The 23,186-nt window shown below is 23.7% G+C and overlaps 2 protein-coding genes across 6 annotated transcripts in view; both read left to right on the top strand.

Moving 5' to 3' along the window:
- Positions 1-11,816, top strand: part of LOC122510329 (interference hedgehog-like) — a 33,424-nt gene extending 21,608 nt beyond the window's left edge. The window contains exons 7-8 of one of the 4 annotated variants that reach the window (XM_043624890.1): positions 113-228; positions 11,656-11,816. In XM_043624890.1, the coding sequence (XP_043480825.1) occupies positions 113-228; positions 11,656-11,802 (263 nt within the window). In that variant the 3' untranslated portion in view covers positions 11,803-11,816. Of the gene's footprint in view, positions 1-112; positions 1,733-11,655 lie in introns of those variants that run through there. The other 3 variants (XM_043624889.1, XM_043624891.1, XM_043624888.1) reach the window with 3 other exon arrangements.
- A 50-nt stretch (positions 11,817-11,866) lies between these two features.
- The window catches only part of LOC122510331 (inositol-trisphosphate 3-kinase B), a 27,398-nt gene continuing 16,078 nt past the window's right edge, over positions 11,867-23,186 (top strand). The window contains exons 1-4 of one of the 2 annotated variants that reach the window (XM_043624894.1): positions 11,867-12,356; positions 17,508-17,808; positions 19,933-20,257; positions 21,395-21,629. In XM_043624894.1, the coding sequence (XP_043480829.1) occupies positions 17,523-17,808; positions 19,933-20,257; positions 21,395-21,629 (846 nt within the window). In that variant the 5' untranslated portion in view covers positions 11,867-12,356; positions 17,508-17,522. Of the gene's footprint in view, positions 12,365-17,507; positions 17,809-19,932; positions 20,258-21,394; positions 21,630-23,186 lie in introns of both variants that reach the window. The other variant, XM_043624892.1, reaches the window with a different exon arrangement.

The raw sequence follows: 23,186 nt of genomic DNA, 5'->3' as shown, positions 1-23,186 counted from the left end.
CCACTTTCATTTCTTTCAAAAAAAAAAAAAAAAAATAGAGCTTTTATTTTTATTTCTGATTTATTTATTTCTTGTTTTGTTAAAAAAATAACGATGAATTTTGTTTTTATAGCGAAACCAATAACGAATGGACGAGTGTTGAATGGAGGAATAACGGACTCGAAGATAAACATAACATCAAATCCATTGGCCGGTCTCGATCCAGTTGACGATGCGCATCAGCCCAAGGTCAGTACGCGCGAATCTTGCAATCGATGCTTTCAATTACCTGGAGAAAGACTTGACAAGACGGCGGCTCGCTCAATATTAACATTGGGAAATAATTCTTCAACAAGAAATCCAATCATTCTCAACGGCCGTCATTTGTCAATTTCTCCAAGAGTTTGCCCCACGTTAACGCCACGGTTTAAAAAAAGACATCCGTTGCATTAGCTAAGGGGTTCCGCCTCTTGTTTTAATATTATTGCCTCTTCTATATTTATATATCCAAAAAAAAAAAAAAAAATGCCTCTGCCTCCGCCTCTCTGTGCACTCTCTCTGGAGCCGCTTTTCTTTTGTTTTTTTCCGAACACCACATACGTACGTTACCCACACACGCTCTAGATCTGAAAGAAGCGAACGAACACGCATGTTTCTAAACAGAGCGGTCATCAGTCATCAATGGAAATGGCCTCGTTTCTAAACGGGCAGAACAACAACAGCAACCTCCATCACAATGTGGAAACGACAACCGGGTCAACCGTCAACTCGATGCTCAAGGAATCAGCCCTTCATCACGGACCTCCAGTGCCACTTGATCAACATCTGTGAATCGTGATCATCATCATCTTCATCATCAACGTCATCATCATCATCATCATCATCTTCGTCATCATCCCATCCACTACTTTATTTATTCGATGAACAACGTCAACGAGATTCAGAGGAAAAAAGGTTTTTTTAAGATTAAGATTTTTTTTTAAAATAGAATTTCTCGTTTTATTGCCTTTTTTGCAATACGAGAATTTTACGGCCTACGAACTGAGATGTATAGATTTCTTTTTTTCTTATATATATATACTCTTCAGTGAACTGATAAAAATTACGTCCGTCTATTGTTGACGCTTGTGGGATTACCGAGAAACTATCTGCTTTTTTTGACAATTCAATTGTATCGTGACGATTTAAAATCGTCACAAGGAAATTTTTTTCACAAAACAAAGTGCGTTAGCTTGAAATTTGTGTCGTAAATACTAATTTCGTTTTTTCTTTTAACGGAAGAAAATTATACGCGAGGTGAATTTATTTGTATTTTTGTACCGTTGATTATTTAACTTGTTTTCTTTTTAAAGTGATTTTTATTGTTTCTCGATTTTTTTGTTGATCTTTTTATCGATTAGAAATGAAGAAGAATCGTTTTGAATGATTTTAATTTCATTGAGTTTTTCAGACTTGTTTTGAAAACGATTTTAAACGTTGAATGACTTTTTTTAATCATTTTAATATTATTGAGTGTAATATTAATTATTGGTTAATATTATATTAATTAAAATTATCCACATTTTTATTAATGCCACGTTTTTATTAATGTCACTTCTTTATTAACGCCATTTCTTTATTAATGCCAAAACTTTATTAATATCACATTTTTGTTAATATAAATTATTCAATCAATTAATTATCAAAATATATATTTTTAATTAATAACTAAGAAATGAATCAGGGTTGCCACAGGTCAGGGAAATCAGGGAAAAGTCAGGGAAACTAAAATTGGTCAGGGGAAAGTCAGGAATTTTTATTTAAGTAACTGGAAAAAATTGAATTTTGAAAAAGTTACAAATGATTGCAGAAATTCAATTATTTTCAAAAGTAATTAAATTCTTCACAGAAATTCAACTATGTTTAAAAATTTTAAAAAATTCAATTATCTTTAAAAATAATAAAATTCTTCTCCAAATTTCAATTATTTTCAAAAAATTTTAATAAAATTCTTCTCCAAATTTCAATTATTTTCAAAAAATTTTAATAAAATTCTTTGCAAAATTTCTATTATTTTCAAAAAATTTTTTCAATTCAATGTTTTTCAATATCTACAGTTTTAATAAAATTTTTCAAAAGAATTCAATTATTTAAAAAAAAAGTTTTGATAAAATTATAAGCAAGCTTCGAAATAATTCAATTATTTTCATAAATAATAACATTTTTTTAAAAAAATTCAATTATTTTCATGAATAATAAAATTTATTCAAACATTTATTTATTCAATGAATTATTTATTTTTGTATTTTAAATAATTGAATTCTTGTGAAATTTTCCAATAAAAATTGATTTGAAAATGAATATTAGTTAAAATTTTAGATAATAATTGAATGTTAAAAGCATTCTTACAAAAAAATTAAGAGAATTATTAATTATTAATTATAAATCATGAAGATATCAATCACTCCGAGTCATCTTCATGTTTTATAATAATATTCTTATAAGTTGTTTAATTTTAAAAATGTTTGAATTTGAATGTTTTGAAGAATTTTAATTCCTATGGAAAAATAATAATTAAATACTTATTTAAAAATTTAGTTATTGATGTTTGCGAATAATTTTACAATTTAAGAAATTCGTAAGTAAATGTAATAGAATGTTTTTAGAGTGAATCAGAATATTCTTTATGGTCAGGGAAAAAGTGAAAATTTTGTCTGGAAATCAGGGAAAAGTCAGGGAAAAATAAAATTAAATATTTGTGGCAACCCTGATGATAATTAATAATAAAATAAAAACAGTATCGAAATGTAAAACTAAATTTAAAATTAACATTTTAATACTTAATTAATAATTAATTGAATGTAACGGTTTTTCTTTAAATAATCATGCTCGTGATTTTAATGTTGAGAAGAATTTTTTAAAAATATCTTCGGTACTCTCACAAGCTTATGAAACAATGTTTTAAGACTTTTAGAATGGGAATTCAAAGAATTATTCAGAGTCACATTTACTCATCATGAAATTATTTTGAGACTCGCAATTGAAAAGTATTTTTATACTTTAGAGAAAATATTTTTAGGGGAATTTTTACAATATTTACAGTGATTTTGAAATTTTTTTTTCTTTGAATTTCCATTGCAATAAATATATAAAAATATATTTATATATTACGTATATAGTATATATAAGCGAAGATTCCTTCGTAGCTCAATAAAAAGATATTGCGTTTTTAATCCTTAAAAGTTGAACTCGAAATCGCGTCATTAATCGTTTAAACGGAATTTTAATGAGACTCACTCTTTAAATGAACAAAGTGCCTTGATTGACAAATATTTTTCTCTGAACTGCTTTGAAAAATTTTTTGTCAGTATTTAATTTGTAAAAAAATTTATGAATTTGATTAAATTATTATTAATTAATTCGGAAAAAAATTTTGAATTTCAGAAATTCAAAATCGAACATTTTAATTTAAAACAATTGTATGGAAAATTGAATTTTCATTTGCTTCTAAGTTCTAATTTAAAAGATTTCAATTTTTATGAAAAAAAATTCAATTACAAAAAATCGCAATATCAATTTTTTATTATTATATAAAATCGAATGTAAACTTACACGTCATGCAGGCAGCTTTTTATTTAATTCTGAATCATAACGGTTGTTTAGAGTTTCTTTTTTTCACTTTTTTTTTTTTTTTGTTTTCTTTTGTACATAATTGAAGTTCTAGTTACGTAAAAAAAAGACTGGAAATACGAATCATGAAATTATTTTTAGATATGAGAAAATTACTCTGCAACCTTAACGAGCAATAATTAAATATATATATATATATATATATATATATATATATATATATATATATATATATATAAATACGCCCTAACGAACAATAAATTAGATAATATTTGTTTCTTATAATAGTTAACAATATTCTGCCTAACGTAAAAAATTTCAACCATTTTTTTTCATTGACTTTTATATAAAAACGCTTATTATAACTATAGAAGCAGAGATCCAGCCACTTATGCTAACAGTATTGTGTTCTTTTTTTTTCTTGCAAGAAAGAGACTATTAATTACTTTTATAGGATCTCGTAGAACTGACCCGCGTACAGTAATTATTTAGAATTTATTTCATATATTAAATGATAAAGAGAAAAATAAACTAGACAGTAATATTTAATTAAAAGTTGAAAAGAAACAAAAAACAGTGAGAATCGAATTTTTTTCGTGTGTGAGTGATATATGAGAAAAAGTGAATCGAGACAAGAGAGAAAGAATATATGAAAGAAAATTTTTGATGAATGTTTATATAAACGAAAAAAGAGAGGTACGTTTTTTTGAAGAAACAAAATTTTTAATCTATTAGACAAATTTTTGAAATTTGTGAAAATTGTAAATAAGTACTTATAAAATTAATGAAATTAATTATTAATTATAACGTTCTTCCCCTCTTTGTAGGACAACACGGTTGCAATATAAATAAATAAATACTCCAGTATATATTTTTAATTAAATTTTTTATAAAAGAATTTTCGAATTACGCTGTCTGCAACCGTAAGTTCAAAGTGATTTAAAGATTTTTATTGTGAATGATGAGAAAGTGGATTTTTTTTTCTTTTTTGTAAATAGTAGAAATAATTTTTAACTTTAGAGCAATGATTGTGCCTTACATCTTGCCTTGGATCATAATATTAACAGTAATTATTTATATGATCTGTCTCGTGTACTTAATATTTTTTCGATAATAAAATAAATTAGAAGATAATTTTTCCATTTTTGTATATTTCTCTTCCTGGTCCGTTTAAAAAAATTACTTTTTTTTCGTCTACTGGAAGGAGTAAAACGAGGAGTAAATTTATCAGTACTTATTTATTTTCAATTCAATATTTATCAATTTTCGATTTTATTAAATAATTAATTTTTAGATAAATGTTTCGTTGAATATTAATAACTTAGTTAATAAACGTAACAAAATGTCCCAATTGATCGATTTCTAATTGAATTTTTTTTCGTAATTTTGATTTTGTTTCTTTTTAACAATTTTGTATATACAATAGGGACATTTTGTTATATTTTCTTCGTAGTTATTAATATTTGTTCATATCTATTTTATTTTTGGCGAGATTTTAGTTTTCAGATATTCAGAAGTTTGGCTTCTCGTCAAATGAGAAATTATTATTTTGATACGTTTTTGGAAATTTTGGAAAGTTTAGAAAAAGGAGGATTCGATGAATTGGAATGAACAGGTGAGTGTATACATAGTTTTACATTTTCTTAAATAATATTTAAAAGAATCGTAATTAAAAGATAATTTTTCTTTCAGGTTTTTCACTTTTTGTTCGTGAAAAATTCCCTGCGTATTATTAACATTGGAATTACGATTAAAGCATCGATCCGAATACAAATGATTCACATCTATTCTCGATTGATCAACTTTAATGAGGATTAGAATGATTAGATGAGTTTTTTATTCTAATTAGCCCACCCAATGTGTTAAATAATAATTGAAGGTTATAATCAGCATCTATTCTCTCTTTCTCTCGTCGTTTGCGAATCCTTTAGTGATTACTGTAATCGAAACCCCTTCTCTTTTACTCGTGCATGAATAAACCGTTCTAAAGTGGTCAAGTTCAAATCACGATTCACACAGATTTAGTCGGCCGGCGACTATGACTCGAGTATCATCAGCGCATCCGGTTAGTTAGTTAGTTTTAAAAGTATATGAAAATTGCTGGATATTATCAGTTATACACGTGCGAGTGATCGTGAAACATGAAACGTCTATAGTTTCTATAAGCTTGCCTAAGACGATTCAGTATAATCATTACACTTTGAAAATTATTAATTTTTTTAACAATTTATTTAGCAAGTATTTTTCTTTTCTATAAATAGTAAATGTTTGTCATGACAAATTTTTAAAATATTCGGTAGTTTTCTATTTTTTTTTCTACACTAAGAACTTGAAATTTTGTGGATTACTTCCATCTCGGGTGAGATTTTGTTTATTGGTATTACATAATTATGAATTCTATTAATTTCATTCATTTTATTAATCTAATTAATTTAATTAAATAAAAATTACGTGTACGGTAAAAAAAAAATCTTTTCCCTTCGAGCCTTGTTTATAAATAAAATTTTTGTTTTCCCGGCTTTGAAAAAATTAAAAAATAATTTAAAATTACCATTAATTTTGGATATTTTTTTAGTGAAAAATTCAGATTTTTTAAAATGTAAAGTGTAAACAATTAAAATTACTATTTTGATCGGTTTCATCGTTTGATACGTAAATTTTAGAAAAAAGTATTGGGCAACTTTTACTACATTTATTTTAATTAAAGTCTAATTCCAGTTCCACTAATTAGATTTTTAATTTTAACATCTTGTTTTCGATAATAATTTTTTTTTCCATTTCACACGTGGATTTGAGTTTCTAATGACGTTTTGAATAGTATTGAGAAATTCAGGGAATATAATATATTAATTAAAGGTTGTTTGATAATAAACATAGGTAACTTAATTTGCATCTTAACACATTAACACATATTTGACATGAATAATTTGCATTTTAACTTTTCGTTGTCGTTATTATTATAGGAAAAATCTTTTGACTTCTTTTCAAAAGAATTTACTTTAGAGAATACTATTTTTTTGTTTTTAAAAATACTCTTTTACAAAGAGGAAGTAAATCCTCGTTTAAATAACAGGCTAGTTTTTTGTTTTTTTTTCCAATAACTCGATTGCGTTACGGAGTGAAAAATAACTTGAACAAAACAATATGAAAATTACTATCGTCATGTTATATTTAGTATTGATAAAAAAATTTCTTAATTAATATTTCAATTCATAAACAAGGCTCTGCGACAAAAATAGTTCATTATAAAATTATCATGTTCGAAATTTTTTTTTGGTAAACAAAATTATTTTTTGGTAAATAAAAATTCTTCTTTAGAAAATTTTACTTTTCGGAGTTAAATTAGTTGACTGATTTTATTTTGGAGCGAAATATTCTGAATTCATTTCATTCGATTCAGTATAGCAGAATTTGTAATTATTCGTTAGAAATTTTAATTAGCACTTAGAAATTGTAATTATTGATTAAAAAATTAAAATTAAGGGAAAATTTCAATTTTGCTTATGAAATAGAATTATTTCTTATAAATTGCAATTGTTTTCAATAAATTGAGTTTAGTGAGAGAGAAAGAGAGATTGCTTGAGTATAAACACGTGATCTATTTATTGAGAGCGCGAGTCAAGATGAACAGATGACGATTGTTTAGATGCAAACTCCAAATTTAGCAATTCAAATTTTTTAAAAAATGGGCGCGATAAGCAATCAGTTAACTGGGACACAAATGAGAGGTGACAACCTCGTATTGAGTATCGACATTGGCCTAAATACATTTTCAATCGACTTCCACTTCTAGGTGTAGAATTGAATGGATTTTTTTTTTAATTCAAAAATAGAGAAAACTTTCACTTCAAAAATTATTTTTATCACTAATTGACTCTCTTTTTTCTGCTAAAAAAATTTAATTTTCTGCTATAATGAAAAATTGATATTGACTCAAGAATTTAATTAAATTAATTAATTAAGGCTCGAGATTTTCGAGAATAAAATTAAAAGAAAAAGTGTGTTAAATTATATTTAAATTATTAATTGTAAAATATTTTAATTTTTAAATAATTATAAAATTATAAAATATTTTTTTGCGTAATAGTTTATGATTTCTTTTTTCGAATTAATATATACTGATTTGCATTTATTTCTCTTCAAACTTGATTCATTAAAATTACAATGCGAGATAACATCTGGACCAATTAGTCATTAGATAGGCTGTGTCCACGCTTTTAATATTAAATTTGCCTCTCGACTCATGTTCATTTAGACAATTACGCATTTTCTGTACGCATTTCAAATGTAAATTATCCCCGAGCAGGCACATGACCCAAAGAGTCATATTTTTCAATTTAACATTATTTACTTTGAGATCAACGAACCCATTCTTGATGATTAACAGAATCATTAAAAACATACTTCTCTACTTAATAATTTATTTCTAAACAAATTTTTCGTTTAATTATTTTTTAAAATTATATTTATATTTTAAATGATTTTTTTTTTATTTTCACAAGACAATCTTTTTGATTTTTAATAACTGTTAAATGAAGAGAAAAAAAAATAGCTAATTTCAATAATTATCTTAAAACGTGAGTCTTTTATGGTAGAAGTGATAAAAAATTCTATAATAATGAAAAAAAAGTGTTTGTTAACAATAATTTATCTTTTGTGAAAACGTCACGAAGTACTTCTTTTAAAGCTTTATTTTGTTTTTACACAATGAGTCGATGATTAAGTGCAAAAAAGCTGACCAAGCACGTTTTAGAGATCTCTTTTTTACACGACTATATTTATTTTATATACTAAATTTTAAACTGACCTTTCAGTTCAATTCTCTTGGCAATTAGGTGAACATTTATTTTTTGTGTATTTTATTTATATTTTTAATTTATTTATTTCTGTAATTAATTTATTAATGAATTTATTTATATATTTAATTTATTATCTACTTTAGGTGTTATTTACTTTTTTATATATTTAATTTATTAATTAATTTATTTATGTATTTAATTTATTAATTAATTTTTTCTTATATTCAAAATATTAAATATTTAATTGCAGATCCAAAAAGTGAAGAAGCGAAAAATCTGGACCAAAGACTTTTTTTTAATTCAGTCGTGACCTCGCTCCAAATTTAATCGAGTCATAAATTTTGTTTTTTGGCAATTCGAGGATTCAAGGGAGAGAGAAATTTGAATTTTACAAATCCGGAAATATGATTTGAAAATTGAAATTAAAATCGAATGAAGAGTGAAGAGTGAGGAAAAGAAATAGAAATAAAAAATGGAATTATTATTGAAAATTCCTGGTTGGCAATTTTAAATGACAAAATAGTTGTGGCAGATGGGCTCAAGTGGTGAAGGGGCACTTGAAATGACGAGATAATGGGCTGATTGTTGTTGGGAAGGAGAAAAGAATTAATGATAGCAAACCACTGGTTGCGGCCGCGATCATTCAATCGAAACTTTCTTGTTTCTTTGGCTTCTCTGACGCACATGTGACGTCAATCCAAGGAGCAAGAAACATCGAGGTACCCTTTTATTCCTGCTCTTCTTACTTTTCTACAACCGGTCATCTATATTTCAGACGACTTGATTCTCTTTTTTTCTCTTTCTCTCTCTCTCTCTCTCTCTCTCTTTCTCTAAAGGACCGCGAATATTCTAAATTGGTCTTGTCCGTATAGTCCTCAAGAACATATTGTATTACAAAAAACATTTCTCATCAATTTTTATACCTGAAACAATTTTTATATTTGAAAATAAAACAAGAGTCAATCTTATTTGTCTCAAGAAACAAGTTTAACGATCCTTGAGTCATAAAAATATCATACCGATAATATTTTTCATTCAAATATTAACTATAATAATTTGAATGTTATTTCATTTTTTCATTCATTCAATTTTTCTGTCCCTCTCACTCTGAAGTTGTCTTTTGTTTATACTTTTGTTTTTTGTTAACTTTAGATAGATTGCGTATAATATATTATTACTAGCAAAATTTACGCACGCTAGCGCGCAAAACGAGATGTTTCATTATTATTGTTGTGCAAATAACAAAATTGTTTTATTTTCAAATATAAATTTTTTAAATGATTTCATAGTCAAAATTTAAAAAACTCACTTATTAAGTACGAAATTAATTATTACTGTTCATATTTTCAAAAATTCTATAATAAAATTTCACAAAACAATTATTTTCTAAAATTTGAATAAATGCTTTTAAACAATTAAATTATTTTTTTAAATAGTAAAATCTTTACAAAAATTCAATTATTTTCAAAACAATTTTAATTGAATTCCTCGTAAGAATTCAATTTTCAGAAAAAAAATTTAACACATTTCGAAAAAATTCAATTTTTTTCTAAAATTTTAATAAATCTTTCGAAAAAATTCAATTATTTTTATAAATGGTAAAATTCTTCGCAAGAATTCAATTAATTTTATAAATAGTAAAATTCTTTGCAGGAATTCAATTATTTTCAAAACAATTTTAATAGAATTCCTCGAAAGAATTTAATTATTTTTAAATATTTAACATAAATTTCAATTATTTCCTAAAATTTTAATAAATTCTTCGAAACAATTCAACTATTTTTATAATTACTAAAATTCTTTGCAGGAATTAAATAATTTTTAATCCAATTTAAATAAAATTACATGAAAGAATTTAATTATTTTCAAAAATTTTCATAAAATTGAATTTCAAAAAAAGAATTTAAAAGTTTCTAAAAATAATTTAATTATTCTCAAAAATATTTTTAAAAAATTCTATATAAAAATTAAATTACTTTTGAATGCAATTTTTAAATATATTCGTAAAAAAAATTGAAAGAATTCAATTATTTTCCAAAAAAAAATAAAATTCTTGCGATGAATTCAATTATTTTGAATATATGTACTTAATTTTAATAAAATTCTTTAAAGAAATTCAATTATTTTCGAAACAACTTGAATTTAATTTCTCGAAAAAATTTCATTATTTTTAAATATTTCTATAAAATTCTTCATAACAATTTAATTATTTCTAAAAATTTTAATAAATTCTTTTAAACATTTCTATTATTTTTATAAATAGTAAAATTCTTTGCAATAATTCAATTAATTTTATAAATAATACAATTCTTCGGAAGAATTCAATTATTTTCAATACAATTTTAATAAAATTCCAATTGCTTTCAAAATTTTCAATTCAAATTATTAAATAAACTCCATTAGTTTAAAGAAAATTCCAAGAAATTCTTCAAAAGAATTTAATTAGGATTTTTAAAAAATTTTCGCGAGATTTCAGTTATTTTCATAAGTAATAAAATTATTTGAAGGAATTCGATTATTATAAAATTTTATGATAAAATTCTTATAGCAACAATTCGATGATTTTGAATACATTAATTTAAAAATTGAAAATATTTGAAAAGAAAAATTAGAAAATTGTTAAACAACTGTTATTAAGAAATAGAAAATTTATTTATTTTGCATTATTTTTGTTTATGATTCACAATTTGCATAGAATTTTATTGAAATTTTTTTTAAATAATTGAATTCTTTTTGGGAAATTTTATTAAAATAGTAGATATTGAAAATAATTGAAAATAATTGAAATTAGAAAAATTTTTGAAAAGAATTAAAATTAGGACAAGAATTTTTTGTGACATTTATGAAGATAATTGAACTTTGGACAATAATTTTATTATTTATAAAGATAATTGGAATTTTTTTTAAATTTTGAAAGTAATTGAATTTTATAAGAATTTAATTTTTTTTTTAAATAATTGAATTTCTGCAAATATTTGTAATTTCTCCAAAATTGAATTTTTGTAGTGTTTTCAACAAAAATTTAAATTGGAAAATTTTTAAATTCTATTATTTTTAAAATTGCTAATTTTATTTTAAAAAAGGCAGTAAAAAGTTAGCCTTTAGAATTGTCGCTAGTAATTTATAAATTTGTTTTACCGATTGTTTTATTTTGAGACGTAATTTTATTTAAATGTTTCAAAAATAGCACGTGGTTCCGGTCACGTGATCTCTATTTGTCATTGTTTATTTACATTCATTTATCTCTCTCTCTCTTTCTCATTTACAGATTAATTTACCGGAAGTTCCCTCTTTAGGAATGATGGGAAAATACCTGTTGCTTTACGGCGGGAAAAATCTACGCAGTTTCGATCTCGACTCCTATTTTTTGATAAAAGCAGCTCGCGGGGGAAAAACGGAAATATTGACAAGATAATCCTCACGTCATTGTTGTGTTTTTATCAGCAATATGAGAGAACATTTATCAAATACGAATTTATAAAAAGATAAAAAAAAGAGACCTCGTGAAATTACAAGTGAGAAGACTATAAAGTTTATTCGCAGTGTTTTTCTTTGTTATTATATCCATAATGGCTGACAGTATTTTGTTTTACAGTTGAAACAAAAAAAGTGATGAGACACGAACTTGAGGGGAAATTTTTTGAAAAATCTGAAAAAAAAAGTTTTGGGCAAAAGAAAAAGAAGAAAATATTCTAATCGACAGTGTTGAGCGCTGTTATACGAGTCGATTTTGTTGTATACGTTTTATAAAAGGAGAGGTTGGGAGAGCAGCTGGCTTGTGTCTATCGAAGAGGTAACAAGGCAAAAATTTTTCAGGACACCTGCGTTTATAATCCGGATGTACTAACAACAACAACAACAACATTAATTATAAAAGGAAAAACTCCATCTTCGACCTTTATCCTCTTTTGCGGTTTTCATTAAAAAAACAATTGTAAATGAACAAGAAGAAGCATTTCGAATTTAAAGGTAGAAAGGTGAGTTTTTTTCTCATCACACACATGTCTTTTTATTTGCACTTTTTCTCTCATCTCTCGTTTACGTTGTCTTGGTCATGGTTCTGAAATAAGCTGGTTTTATGGAAATTAATTCAATATATCTGTAAATGATTTTTTTTTCGCTAAAAATTAAAAAATTTTACTTTTAACTGAATATTTTATAGATAGATTTTGTTGTCAAAACATTTGTCATTGACCTTTGGGGAAAAGAAAATAAATCTTTACACTCGAATTTAAATTAACAGTCGGTTAGATATTGTTTATATTTATTGAAATCACAATAATAGATGAATTATTTTACCTTTTTTTCTGTCAAAGTAGGTCAAAAGTTCAATGACATTTATTTGAGGTTAGAATTTCTTGATAGTTGCATTTTCGTTATTTTTTCACAATTATTGTTTTAAATATTTTAAATAATTAAGAATGTAGAAAATGAGATTTTTGATAAATTAAGATTTAGCAGAAATACAAAATTTTTTAATTTAAATAATTTAAATATATATATTTATAATTGTTTTTAGAAAAATTTCGGTTTATTTTTGTTTCTAAGATGTAAATGAATTTTTGTAATTTTTGCCTTTTAATGCAGTTGATTCTTTAACTACGAAGGCAATAAAAAAATATACTAAGCGATAACACAGGTGCTTTTGCAAAACTAATTCATATGAAGTAATTGTCAATTTAATTTTACAGACGTTTTTCTAATATTGTTATGATGACTAAAGGAATGTGAGAAAAAAATATAATTTAAATTAACTACTTTTTTAAAAAAAATTCTAATATTCAAAAGAACGAAAATTTAAATAAAACGTAATTTAAATTCTATTTGAAATTTGCAATTTATTGTCCAATTCCGATGCAGAATTTTTTTTACGTATAAATGCACTTAATTAACGACTGTCCTTAGAAGATAAGATTATTTAAAGCGTTTTAAAGTTTTTAATTGTTCTTATTTTACTTTGACCCATTTTCAAGTGTTATTAGACTGAAAAGTATTTTTTTCTTTTAAGTATAATGTGTATATTCAACAACTTATGAGTGTTTTCAAATATTTTTTATTCAATTCTGTCATTTTTTCCTCTCAATTTCTAAATTTATTTTTTGTTTTAATTTTTTTACATGAGTCATTAATCTTATTGTTGTTCATCACACTTTTTTCTTTTGTTTCTCTGATTGTTTAATCTTTAATTTATTTTTTAAATTTATTCATAGATTATTATTTCTAACTAGCAAAAACTGACGCGCGCGAGCGCGCGTGCATTTTTTTTTCAACGTTTTATTTTAAATAATTAAAACTTTATTTTTTCAGCGAATTTGAACCATTATGATGTCACAATTTTTTAGCAAATGCTGTGAACAAATTGTGACGTCATTATGGTTCAAATGCCATTAAAGAAATTATTTCATCTTCTATTAATTAATATATTTTTGCATTTTCTTTTTTTATATAAATAAATTAAAATTTTTATTTATTAATTGAAAATATCTGTTCGCAGTTTATATTTTTTTTTTGTTTAATATTTTAATAATTTTATGTTTTAATATATATATAAATATATTTTTTCTATTAAAATAGCAATTCTTTAAAATGATTATTATTATTTTTAAGGGTATTTTAATTATTATTATGACGTTATAATGTTTTAAATAAATTTAAAAAATGGAAATGCTGGAAAGAATGAAAAATACATTTTTTTTAGAAATATAAAATTATTCAATTAACATCTTCTATCTTTATATCTTCTCTCTATATTAATATCTTCTTCTTCTATCTTCTTTGATTTAGTTGTAATTTACTTTTTTGTTTCCTATCTTCTTTAATAATTTTATGTTTCAATATTTTTAATTTTAGAGGCATTTCACGTCAGAAATATCACGATTTGCAAAGGGTATGCCGATTTTCGCAAAACTTCGTGGGATTATAGTTCTATATAAGAGACTTCTTTCCCCCAAATTTTTTCAAAAAAATTCAAAATTGTTGAAGATACGCCATTTTGAATTTTAATATTAATTTTATAAAATTTTGAATATCTCGGAATATTGTTTATGGATTTTTATGAAATTTACACATTTTTCAGGTAAAAGTATGTACTTTAAAATGCAAATAAAGTTAATAAAAAAAAATTAATTTTTAAATAAAAAAATTAAAAAAAATTTTTTTAAACAATTTTTTGTTTATTTACTCCTCTCTGAGAAAAATGTTATTAACATATTTGGATTCCTTATGAATTCACCTTTAATTTCATAAAAAAAAATTGATGGAGACTCAACTGGTTCCGGAGATATTGAATTTTTTGTAAAAAAAAGCGTCGCCGCGCCATAGCACCATACTGCACAAGTCGCGTAGTACGTTACCGCAGTCGTGCATTGCTGCTGTAACTATGACTATTTTTTACAAAAAATTCAATATCTCTGGAACCAGTTGAGTCTCCATCAATTTTTTTTTATGAAATTAAAGGTGAATTCATAAGGAATCCAAATATGTTAATAACATTTTTCTCAGAGAGGAGTAAATAAACAAAAAATTGTTTAAAAAAATTTTTTTTAATTTTTTTATTTAAAAATTAATTTTTTTTTATTAACTTTATTTGCATTTTAAAGTACATACTTTTACCTGAAAAATGTGTAAATTTCATAAAAATCCATAAACAATATTCCGAGATATTCAAAATTTTATAAAATTAATATTAAAATTCAAAATGGCGTATCTTCAACAATTTTGAATTTTTTTTGAAAAAATTTGGGGGAAAGAAGTCTCTTATATAGAACTATAATCCCACAAACTTTTGCGAAAATCGGCATACCCTTTGCAAATCGTGATATTTCTGACGTGAAATGCCTCTTTAATTAAAATTAATATATTGAATTTCATTTAAATTCTTGCAAAAAATTTGAGAATCATTGAATTTCTTCAAAAAATGTCATTATTTATGAAAATAATTCAATTTTCGCTAAAAATCATTAAATCAATTTTGGAAACCCTAATTAAATTTTTCTGAAGAATTATTTTTTATTTTTTGTTTAATAATTGTGTTTCTTTAATAATTTTAATTGGATATTTTTAAAGTAATTTAAATTTATGAACAATTTTTTTCAAGTTTTTAAAACTAATTTTTAAATTTGTAAATTTAGTTGAAACATCTATTGTTTACATTTATCCCTTGTTTACAATTACCCCAAATGGCCCTAATTGTAAATTGATTGTTTTGTTGATTTTTGAATTTTATTTCGGAATAATTCAATTTTTTATTATGTATTTTTCATGATTTGAAGACTTTATATAGTCTTTAAAAGACTTGATAGTATTTAAATAGTTGAAATGAAAGGCGGTGCCTAAAGTATTTTTTTTAAGTTCATTATTTTTTTTTCTTTTTAGAAAATCTATTTTCTATAATATTGTGTTAAAAAAAACATTAACATTTTATATTTTATTTGAACAGAAGATAACGATAAGTTTAATTCTTGCAAAAGAAAGCACTTATAAGTTAATTCTACACACAAACACACACAGAAATACGTTTATTTTTTACGTAAGTGCCAATAAATTAATTTCAATTTTTTATTTAAAATGAAATAATTTAATTTTGAATTAATTGTATTTTTGATATTTGAATAATTAATTATTATTTTGAACAATTACATTTTTCAATGATTTCAAAATAATTAAATTTTTATTAAAAACAGAATAATTTATTTTTGAATTAATTAAAATTGTTTGATTTATTTTTGAATAATTAATAATTGACTTTTGAATTATTTAAAATTCAAATATTGTAAAAAATTAATAAAATATTTAAAAAAACAATTTATTTTTAACATAATAAAAAAAGTAATTTATTAAAATACTAAATTCAAATAGATTTTGAATTGCAATTATTTTTAAAAATAAATAAATTTTTTGTGTAAAATCATTTTTTTAAAATTAATTAAAATTTGAAACAATTGAATTTTTTTTTTCATTTTTGAAAAATTAATTATTTCGAACAATTTTTTAAACATAAAAGAACCAGGAGCTATTATCACTCATAATAGCAATCAAAAAAAGCACACACTAAAGGGATCGCTCTTCCCAAAAAATTTAGACTCTAGATCCTGCACTGTATAAGTTAATAATTGAAGATTAATTAAATTTTTGAAAAATTAAATATTAAAAAATTAATTATTTTGAATAATTAATATTATTGAATAGTAATTTACGAAAACGACCAATGTAATAAAATTTAGAACGATATTTTTTATTGATTCAGGAAAATTGAATTTTTTAATTAAAATTAATAATCGTTGAAAATTGAAAATAATACAACTTTTATTGACAATTCGATATTTCAGTTTTTTTAGATTTTAAAAATGCATAAAATTTTCAATAATAATAATAAATCAAAATACAATAAATATTATCAATTATAATTATAAATAAAAAAAAAATAATAATAATAATAAGATATACGAATAAAATTTGTTTTTAAGTTATTTTGAGATTTTTATTTAACAAAATAAAATGAAATAATATAAATGATTTAATTAAGAAGAAAATTTTAATTAATAATTAGAATTTACCAATCTACAGTTTTTTTTCCACTGAAAACGGTAACCTCTCGCCTGATACCAGATATTTTTCCACGATTTTTCAAACACAATAATTCTTGTCACAATTTAACGTTTTTTAAAAACACCCGCACTACCGCATAACATAACATCGGAAATGTCAAAACATCACGAAAAATATAAACAAACAAAAAAATCATGATAATAATTCGCAAATGATAACTAACAACTAACTTCATACTGCGAACGGACAGAATGAAAAACCACAGACTTTAATAAAGTTAATTATAATTAATTCAATTTTTTTTAATAATAATCTTTTTCTCTTTTTTTTTGACAAGAAGTTGTCAAGTTGTTTTCTTTTCGACTTCTTTTAAAATTGAACAAAAAACAAGTTTTGAACGTTCAAATGAAAAAATTGTTTTTTATTAGAAATATTTTCATTAATCACTGACTGTAATAATTAAATGTATAATTAAAAAGTTAAATTTTATGTTTTAAAAATTTATATATAGAATAAAAGTTTTTATTTTGGTAAGTTTTTGATTGTATTCTAAACATATTTTTCTAATTTCAGGATAAAGTGAACGAAATGGTAGATCCAGTGGAGGAGGCCAATGAAAAATACGACGAATTTGATATAATAAAGATGCCGATTGCGAGAACTTTGAGTAAAAGTCCATTGAGTGACGAGGGAATCGAGACGGATTCGGAAAGGAAGCGCTCTGTTATGGGCCGATGTTGGAGTTTTGATTCAACAGTTCCGAGCGATGAGGATCTTTCGCAAAGCGATCAGCAGAATAGAAAACAAAAACTGCAAGTTACGAGATGTTGCAGTTCTGACAGCGCAGTTCTCAGTGATGACGATCAATTGAAAGGTGAATATTATTTCCATCGAGTTGAAATAAATATTATTTAATAAATAAAGGAGCATTAAAAAAATATTATTTTTTGAATAAATACTTAATAATGGAATGATATAGAAATGATAGAAATTTAATTATCATCTTTCGGATGAAATTTCACTTAAATATTTTCAAATTAATTCAATTTTAAAAGAATTACGTTTACAATCTTCATAAGTAGATTAATTTTAAAAAATTTTGTAAAATTTCAATTTTAAATTAATTTAATTAGGAATATAAAAAACTTAGATTTAAAAAAAAAAATTTAAACTAAAATTTTTCTGAAATTAGTTAAATTTTGTAATATATATTTAATTAGTTTTATTAAAAATACTGAATTTATAGAAGAATTTTAGTTGAAAACACTAAAACAAATTGAATTTTGAAGCAACTACAAATGATTGCAGAAATTCAATTATTTTCAAAAATTTTAATACAATTCTTGGCAAAATTTTAATTATTTTCAAAAACTTTCCTCAATTCAATGGTTTTTAATATCTTCTACTTTAATAAAAATTCCTAAAAGAATTTAATTAGTTAAAAAAAATGTTTAATAAAATTCTACGCAAACATTTAATTATTTTCATAAATAATAGAAATTTTTACAGGAATTCAATTATTTACAAATTATTTTCATATATTATTCAATTCTTTTCATAAATAATAAAATTCAATGCTGAATTACAATTATTTTTAATACAATTTTAATAGAGTTCCTCGAAAAATGTAATTATTCTTAAAAATTTTATTAAAATTTATCAAAGAAATTTAATTATTTTAATAACCTTTGCTATAATTTATTTATTCTAATTTAAGTAGGTATTATTTTCAATACAGTTTTAATTAAATTTATTTAAAGAATAAAATTATTTTCAAAAATTTTAATGAAATTCTTTGCGTAACAATTCAATTTTTTTGAAAATAATTTTAATAAAATTCTTCGCAAAAATCCAATCATGTTTAAAAATCTACAATAATTTTCATCAAAATTTCAATTATCTTTATAAATAATAACATTTTTCTCCGAAATTCAATTATTTTCAAAACTTTTAATAAAATTCTTGGCAGAATTTCAGTTACATTTTTAATACATTTTTCATCAAATTTATCGAAAAATGCAATTATTCTTAAAAATTTTATTAAAATTTTTATAAATAATAAAATTTTTCTCCGAAATTCAATTATTTTCAAAACTTTTAATAAAATTCTTGTCAAAATTTCAATTATTTGTAATATACTTTTCATCAAATTTCTCGAAAAATGCAATTATTCTTAAAAATTTTATTAAAATTTTTAAAAATAATTGCATTTTTCGAGAAATTCAATTATTTTTAAAACTTTTAATAAAATTCTTGTCATAATTTTAATTATTTAAAAATTTGTTAATAAAATTCTTTATAAAAATTCAATTTTAAGAAACATTGAATTGTTTAATAAAATATTTATTTTTATAGTTAAATAATTGAATTCTTGTAGAATTTTCTAATAAATATTGATTTAAAAAGGAATTTTTTGAATTTGAAGTTTTTAATTTCTAATATATTTATTTGAAGAATGTCAGAATAATCGAAATTTCGTAAAATTAAATTGTAAACAAAAGAATTTGAAAATTCACAAAGAATTTTTTCATAAATTATTAAAAAAAATTGACCTAAAGAAGAATTTTAGTTGAAAATTCTAGAAATGAACAATCGTATCTAATGATGAAAATAATTTCTGAAGAAGTTACAGTAAAAAATTAGCAAGTTTTAATTATTATAAAACATGAAGAAAGCGATCGATATCTTCATGTTTCATAATAATATTCTTATATGTTATTGAATTTCAAATTTTTGAATATCTTAATTTCTATAAAAAAATGATTAAATATTTGTTTAAAAATGAAGTTATTGATATTTTCGAATAATTTTCGTTTTAAAAACTTGGAAAAATTCCGTTTTTTAACCTGGAAAATCTGGAAAAGTCAGGGAATTTGAAAAGAGCAAATGCCTAACAACCCTGGAAATGATAGAACTTTAATTATCAGCTTTTGGATAAAATGATAGAACTTTAATCATCAGCTTTCGAATGAAATAATAAATTATTTTCTACTTTTAGGCTGGGCGAATACAATATTAACGGACAATGCTGATTATGAGGCGAATGAAGGAAGACCAAGATATTGGCGAACACCAAGTGTTGTTGTTAGTGACTATTCGGATTATTCATTTATTGACGAGAGATTTGAGAGGAGTGATCCTGATTTGGAAAAATTCGGTGGACTCAGTGGAACTCCAAGTCAAGCGAGCAGTTGTTCATGTCTCGATTGCGATGAAATTCGTGAATTTCAAGAAGACAATCATCTCCTTAAAGTTTGTCGCGATCGTCGTCATTCGGATTCCTGTTGTCTTTGCATCAGTCCCACGGCAATTTCATCAACGAGGTAAAATACACAAAAGAGTAGTTTTCAAAAGAGTGTTTATATTATTTTATTTTCAATTCACATTCTTGTTCTCCTCGGAATAACGAAGAAATATCTAGAAAGGGAAAAAAATTAATAATAAAGTGTCGCAATCATTTCGAGGCTATTGATCGTGCATTAAATTGAACGTAAATATTTTTGCAAATTCAATGTCTGGGTCGCTTTGAATTTAAACTCATTCATTGTATGTTGAGCAGTGGCTTTTTATAAACTTGATTAACATATAGTACTCATACTTTAATGGATAGAGAGAAATAAAAATGGATAGAAAAGAAAATATGTCACGGAAGTGGAATTTTTGTTTCGAAAAAGAAATTATATAATTAAAAAAGAAATTTAATATTCATTTTTACAAAACTATTTACTTTTTTTAATTAATTTCGAGAAGGAAATATTAATTTTGTTTAAATAAATAAATCGTTTTTTTCGAAAACGAAATATGGTTGCACGTTCTAATTAACTAGAAATTGAATATTTGCTCGATAGAATAATATTGGAAAATGTTTTTTTTCGAAATTAATCTGAAATAGGAGCGAAGAGATATCCTGATAAGCAATGTGTGTTGGCGGAACTGAGAGTGATAATAGTAAATTGAAGAGTGTGCCCTCGTATGATTTGCGTTTTTATACGATAGTCCCGGCCTTCGCACCAAGGGAATCGAGTTGGATGTAAAATAAAAGAAATCATCAGCGTACATAGAATTGACTTACGTCAATGGTTTTATATTGAAATCGTATCTCCATTTACGGAGAAATTTCAATCCTCTTTCTTTTTTTCATTCTCTTTTGAAAAAGTAATTTGCATTGAAAAAATTAAATAATTGAAAAATTAAGAAATTAAAAAGTTAAAAAATTAAAAGAAGAGTTAAAGTAATGAACTTAAACAGAAAATTACAACCAATAAGTAAAAAATTATATATTATTCATTTTATTATCTAATAGAAAAAAGTCGATTACGTCTTTTAATTATTAGTTTTAAACTTTTGTTGTGTATACCATTTTTTTCTTTGTTCAGTAATTAAATTATTTTCCAACAAATTAATAATTTTCCAAATACATGTAATTTATGATTATAATTGTAACTATTTTTTTTTTGTAGAAATCTTCACGAGAATGGAACGAGGAGAAATTCCTGTTTGGGTTCGTCAAATCCGTATTTTACAAAGTTACAAGAGGAGGAAAATCAGAATTATTCCATTTCTGCGGAGCAGGAGAAGGATTCTATTTTATTGAATATACCACCGGTGAGAAAAATATCGGATTGTTCGACAAATTCGAGTTTAAGTGGAGATGAATTCGAGGTTACTGAACTTCAACCAGTAAAACCTTCCAAGGTGAGTAGGAGTAATTTTCATAATATGATTTTCTTGCTCGGAGTTGCCATCTATCGAGTTAGTCGTGAATTCTCTATTTTCTTATTTGCACTTTTTTATCAAATAATACACACTGAAAATATATTTCAATATTTGAATTTAATTTATTTAATATTTCAATATTTGAATTTAATTATTTTAAATATTTTCTTTTATATTATTTGAATCGTCAGTAAATGGGTCGAAACTTGTTTTCATTTATCTTTCTATTATTTCAATTCTATAAAGTTTTTTTTTTCTGTAAACTTTTTGAAAAAAATCCAAAGCTTAGTCAATATTTTCTTAGGTGAAAAAAATAAGATAAATTGATTGGCAACGTAGATAAAATAATAATGAAGGAAGTTAAACAAAAAGAAAAAAAAACAAAATCAGTGAATAAGCAAACAGAAATATTTCGTTATAATGTTGGGCTGACGTCTTTAATTGAGTCAATTCGGATTCTTACGTCAAATTCGAATGGGGATAATTAAGAGAGATTTTATAATAGTCACATATTTTTAAATACAAGAGAATTTAGGAAATAAAAAATAAAAAATAGAATTTATTATTTAGGAAAATCGACAATCTGGGGAGAATGAATTTATTTCTGTTCAGTGAAATAATTCATTATGACAATATTTTAAGAGTAGAAAAACAATTTTGATTTGAAGATATGTATTTTTTTTTGAAAAAATTATATTGTCATGTATATCATAAAATATGGGATTAAGAGAAAGGTAGAATTTCGCAACAAGGTACGATATTCTAGATATAGAACATCCGCTTTGCCAGAAGGCAAGTAGAGTTATAAATTATGCTTCGAGAATATTTTCGTTCAGAGATTTCGATGTTAATTCATCTAATAACATTTGGTTTTAATCTTCATCTTGAAATTATTTTTTTGAAATTAATTTTTAACATTCTACAATTTTACTTTCTCTTATTCTTTTCTAGTTTGTACGTTCGATATTGATAATGACGAAATCTTTTTTTCATTCATCAATTAATTTTTTTCCCCAGTCACTTTTACACTTTAGTTTTTATTTTTTTTTTTATTCTCGATAATTAAAATTTGTTCATATTTATCAAAATATTGTGTCACATTTGTGAATTAATGATTCGAAAAAAAATCCCAATTACAAATTCATGAGATTGAAAATTTACTATTTCTTGGAAAATTAACATCGAAATTTGGTAGATTCATTGAAATTTGCCTTTACTCGTTCAGGTAAATGTGCGTCATCAAAAATGAACATTAAAGCATATCTTTGTCGTAAGATGAAGATTTATATTGCAAGCAATGACGTCAGAAATCAAGATGTTACGTTCAAGTTGAATGAACTCTAAGTACCATTCTTAGAGTTAAAGTTTCTTCATCTTCGACTTGTCAGAACTTCGTTACTTTTTTTAGCTTTTTGCAAATTTATTGCAAATCAATAAACGAAGTACAAAACTCGCTTTTCTTCCTTTTAGGAAAAATTATCATTTGAACAAATTCAATTGAATTTCTACTTTGAGGAATGATTTTTATTTTCAAAT

Source organism: Leptopilina heterotoma, unplaced genomic scaffold (genome assembly GCF_015476425.1).
Source record: "Leptopilina heterotoma isolate Lh14 unplaced genomic scaffold, ASM1547642v1 Lhet_68, whole genome shotgun sequence".
In the NCBI taxonomy this organism is placed as follows: Eukaryota; Metazoa; Arthropoda; class Insecta; order Hymenoptera; family Figitidae; genus Leptopilina; species Leptopilina heterotoma.
This window is presented reverse-complemented; position numbering and strand designations above follow the sequence as displayed.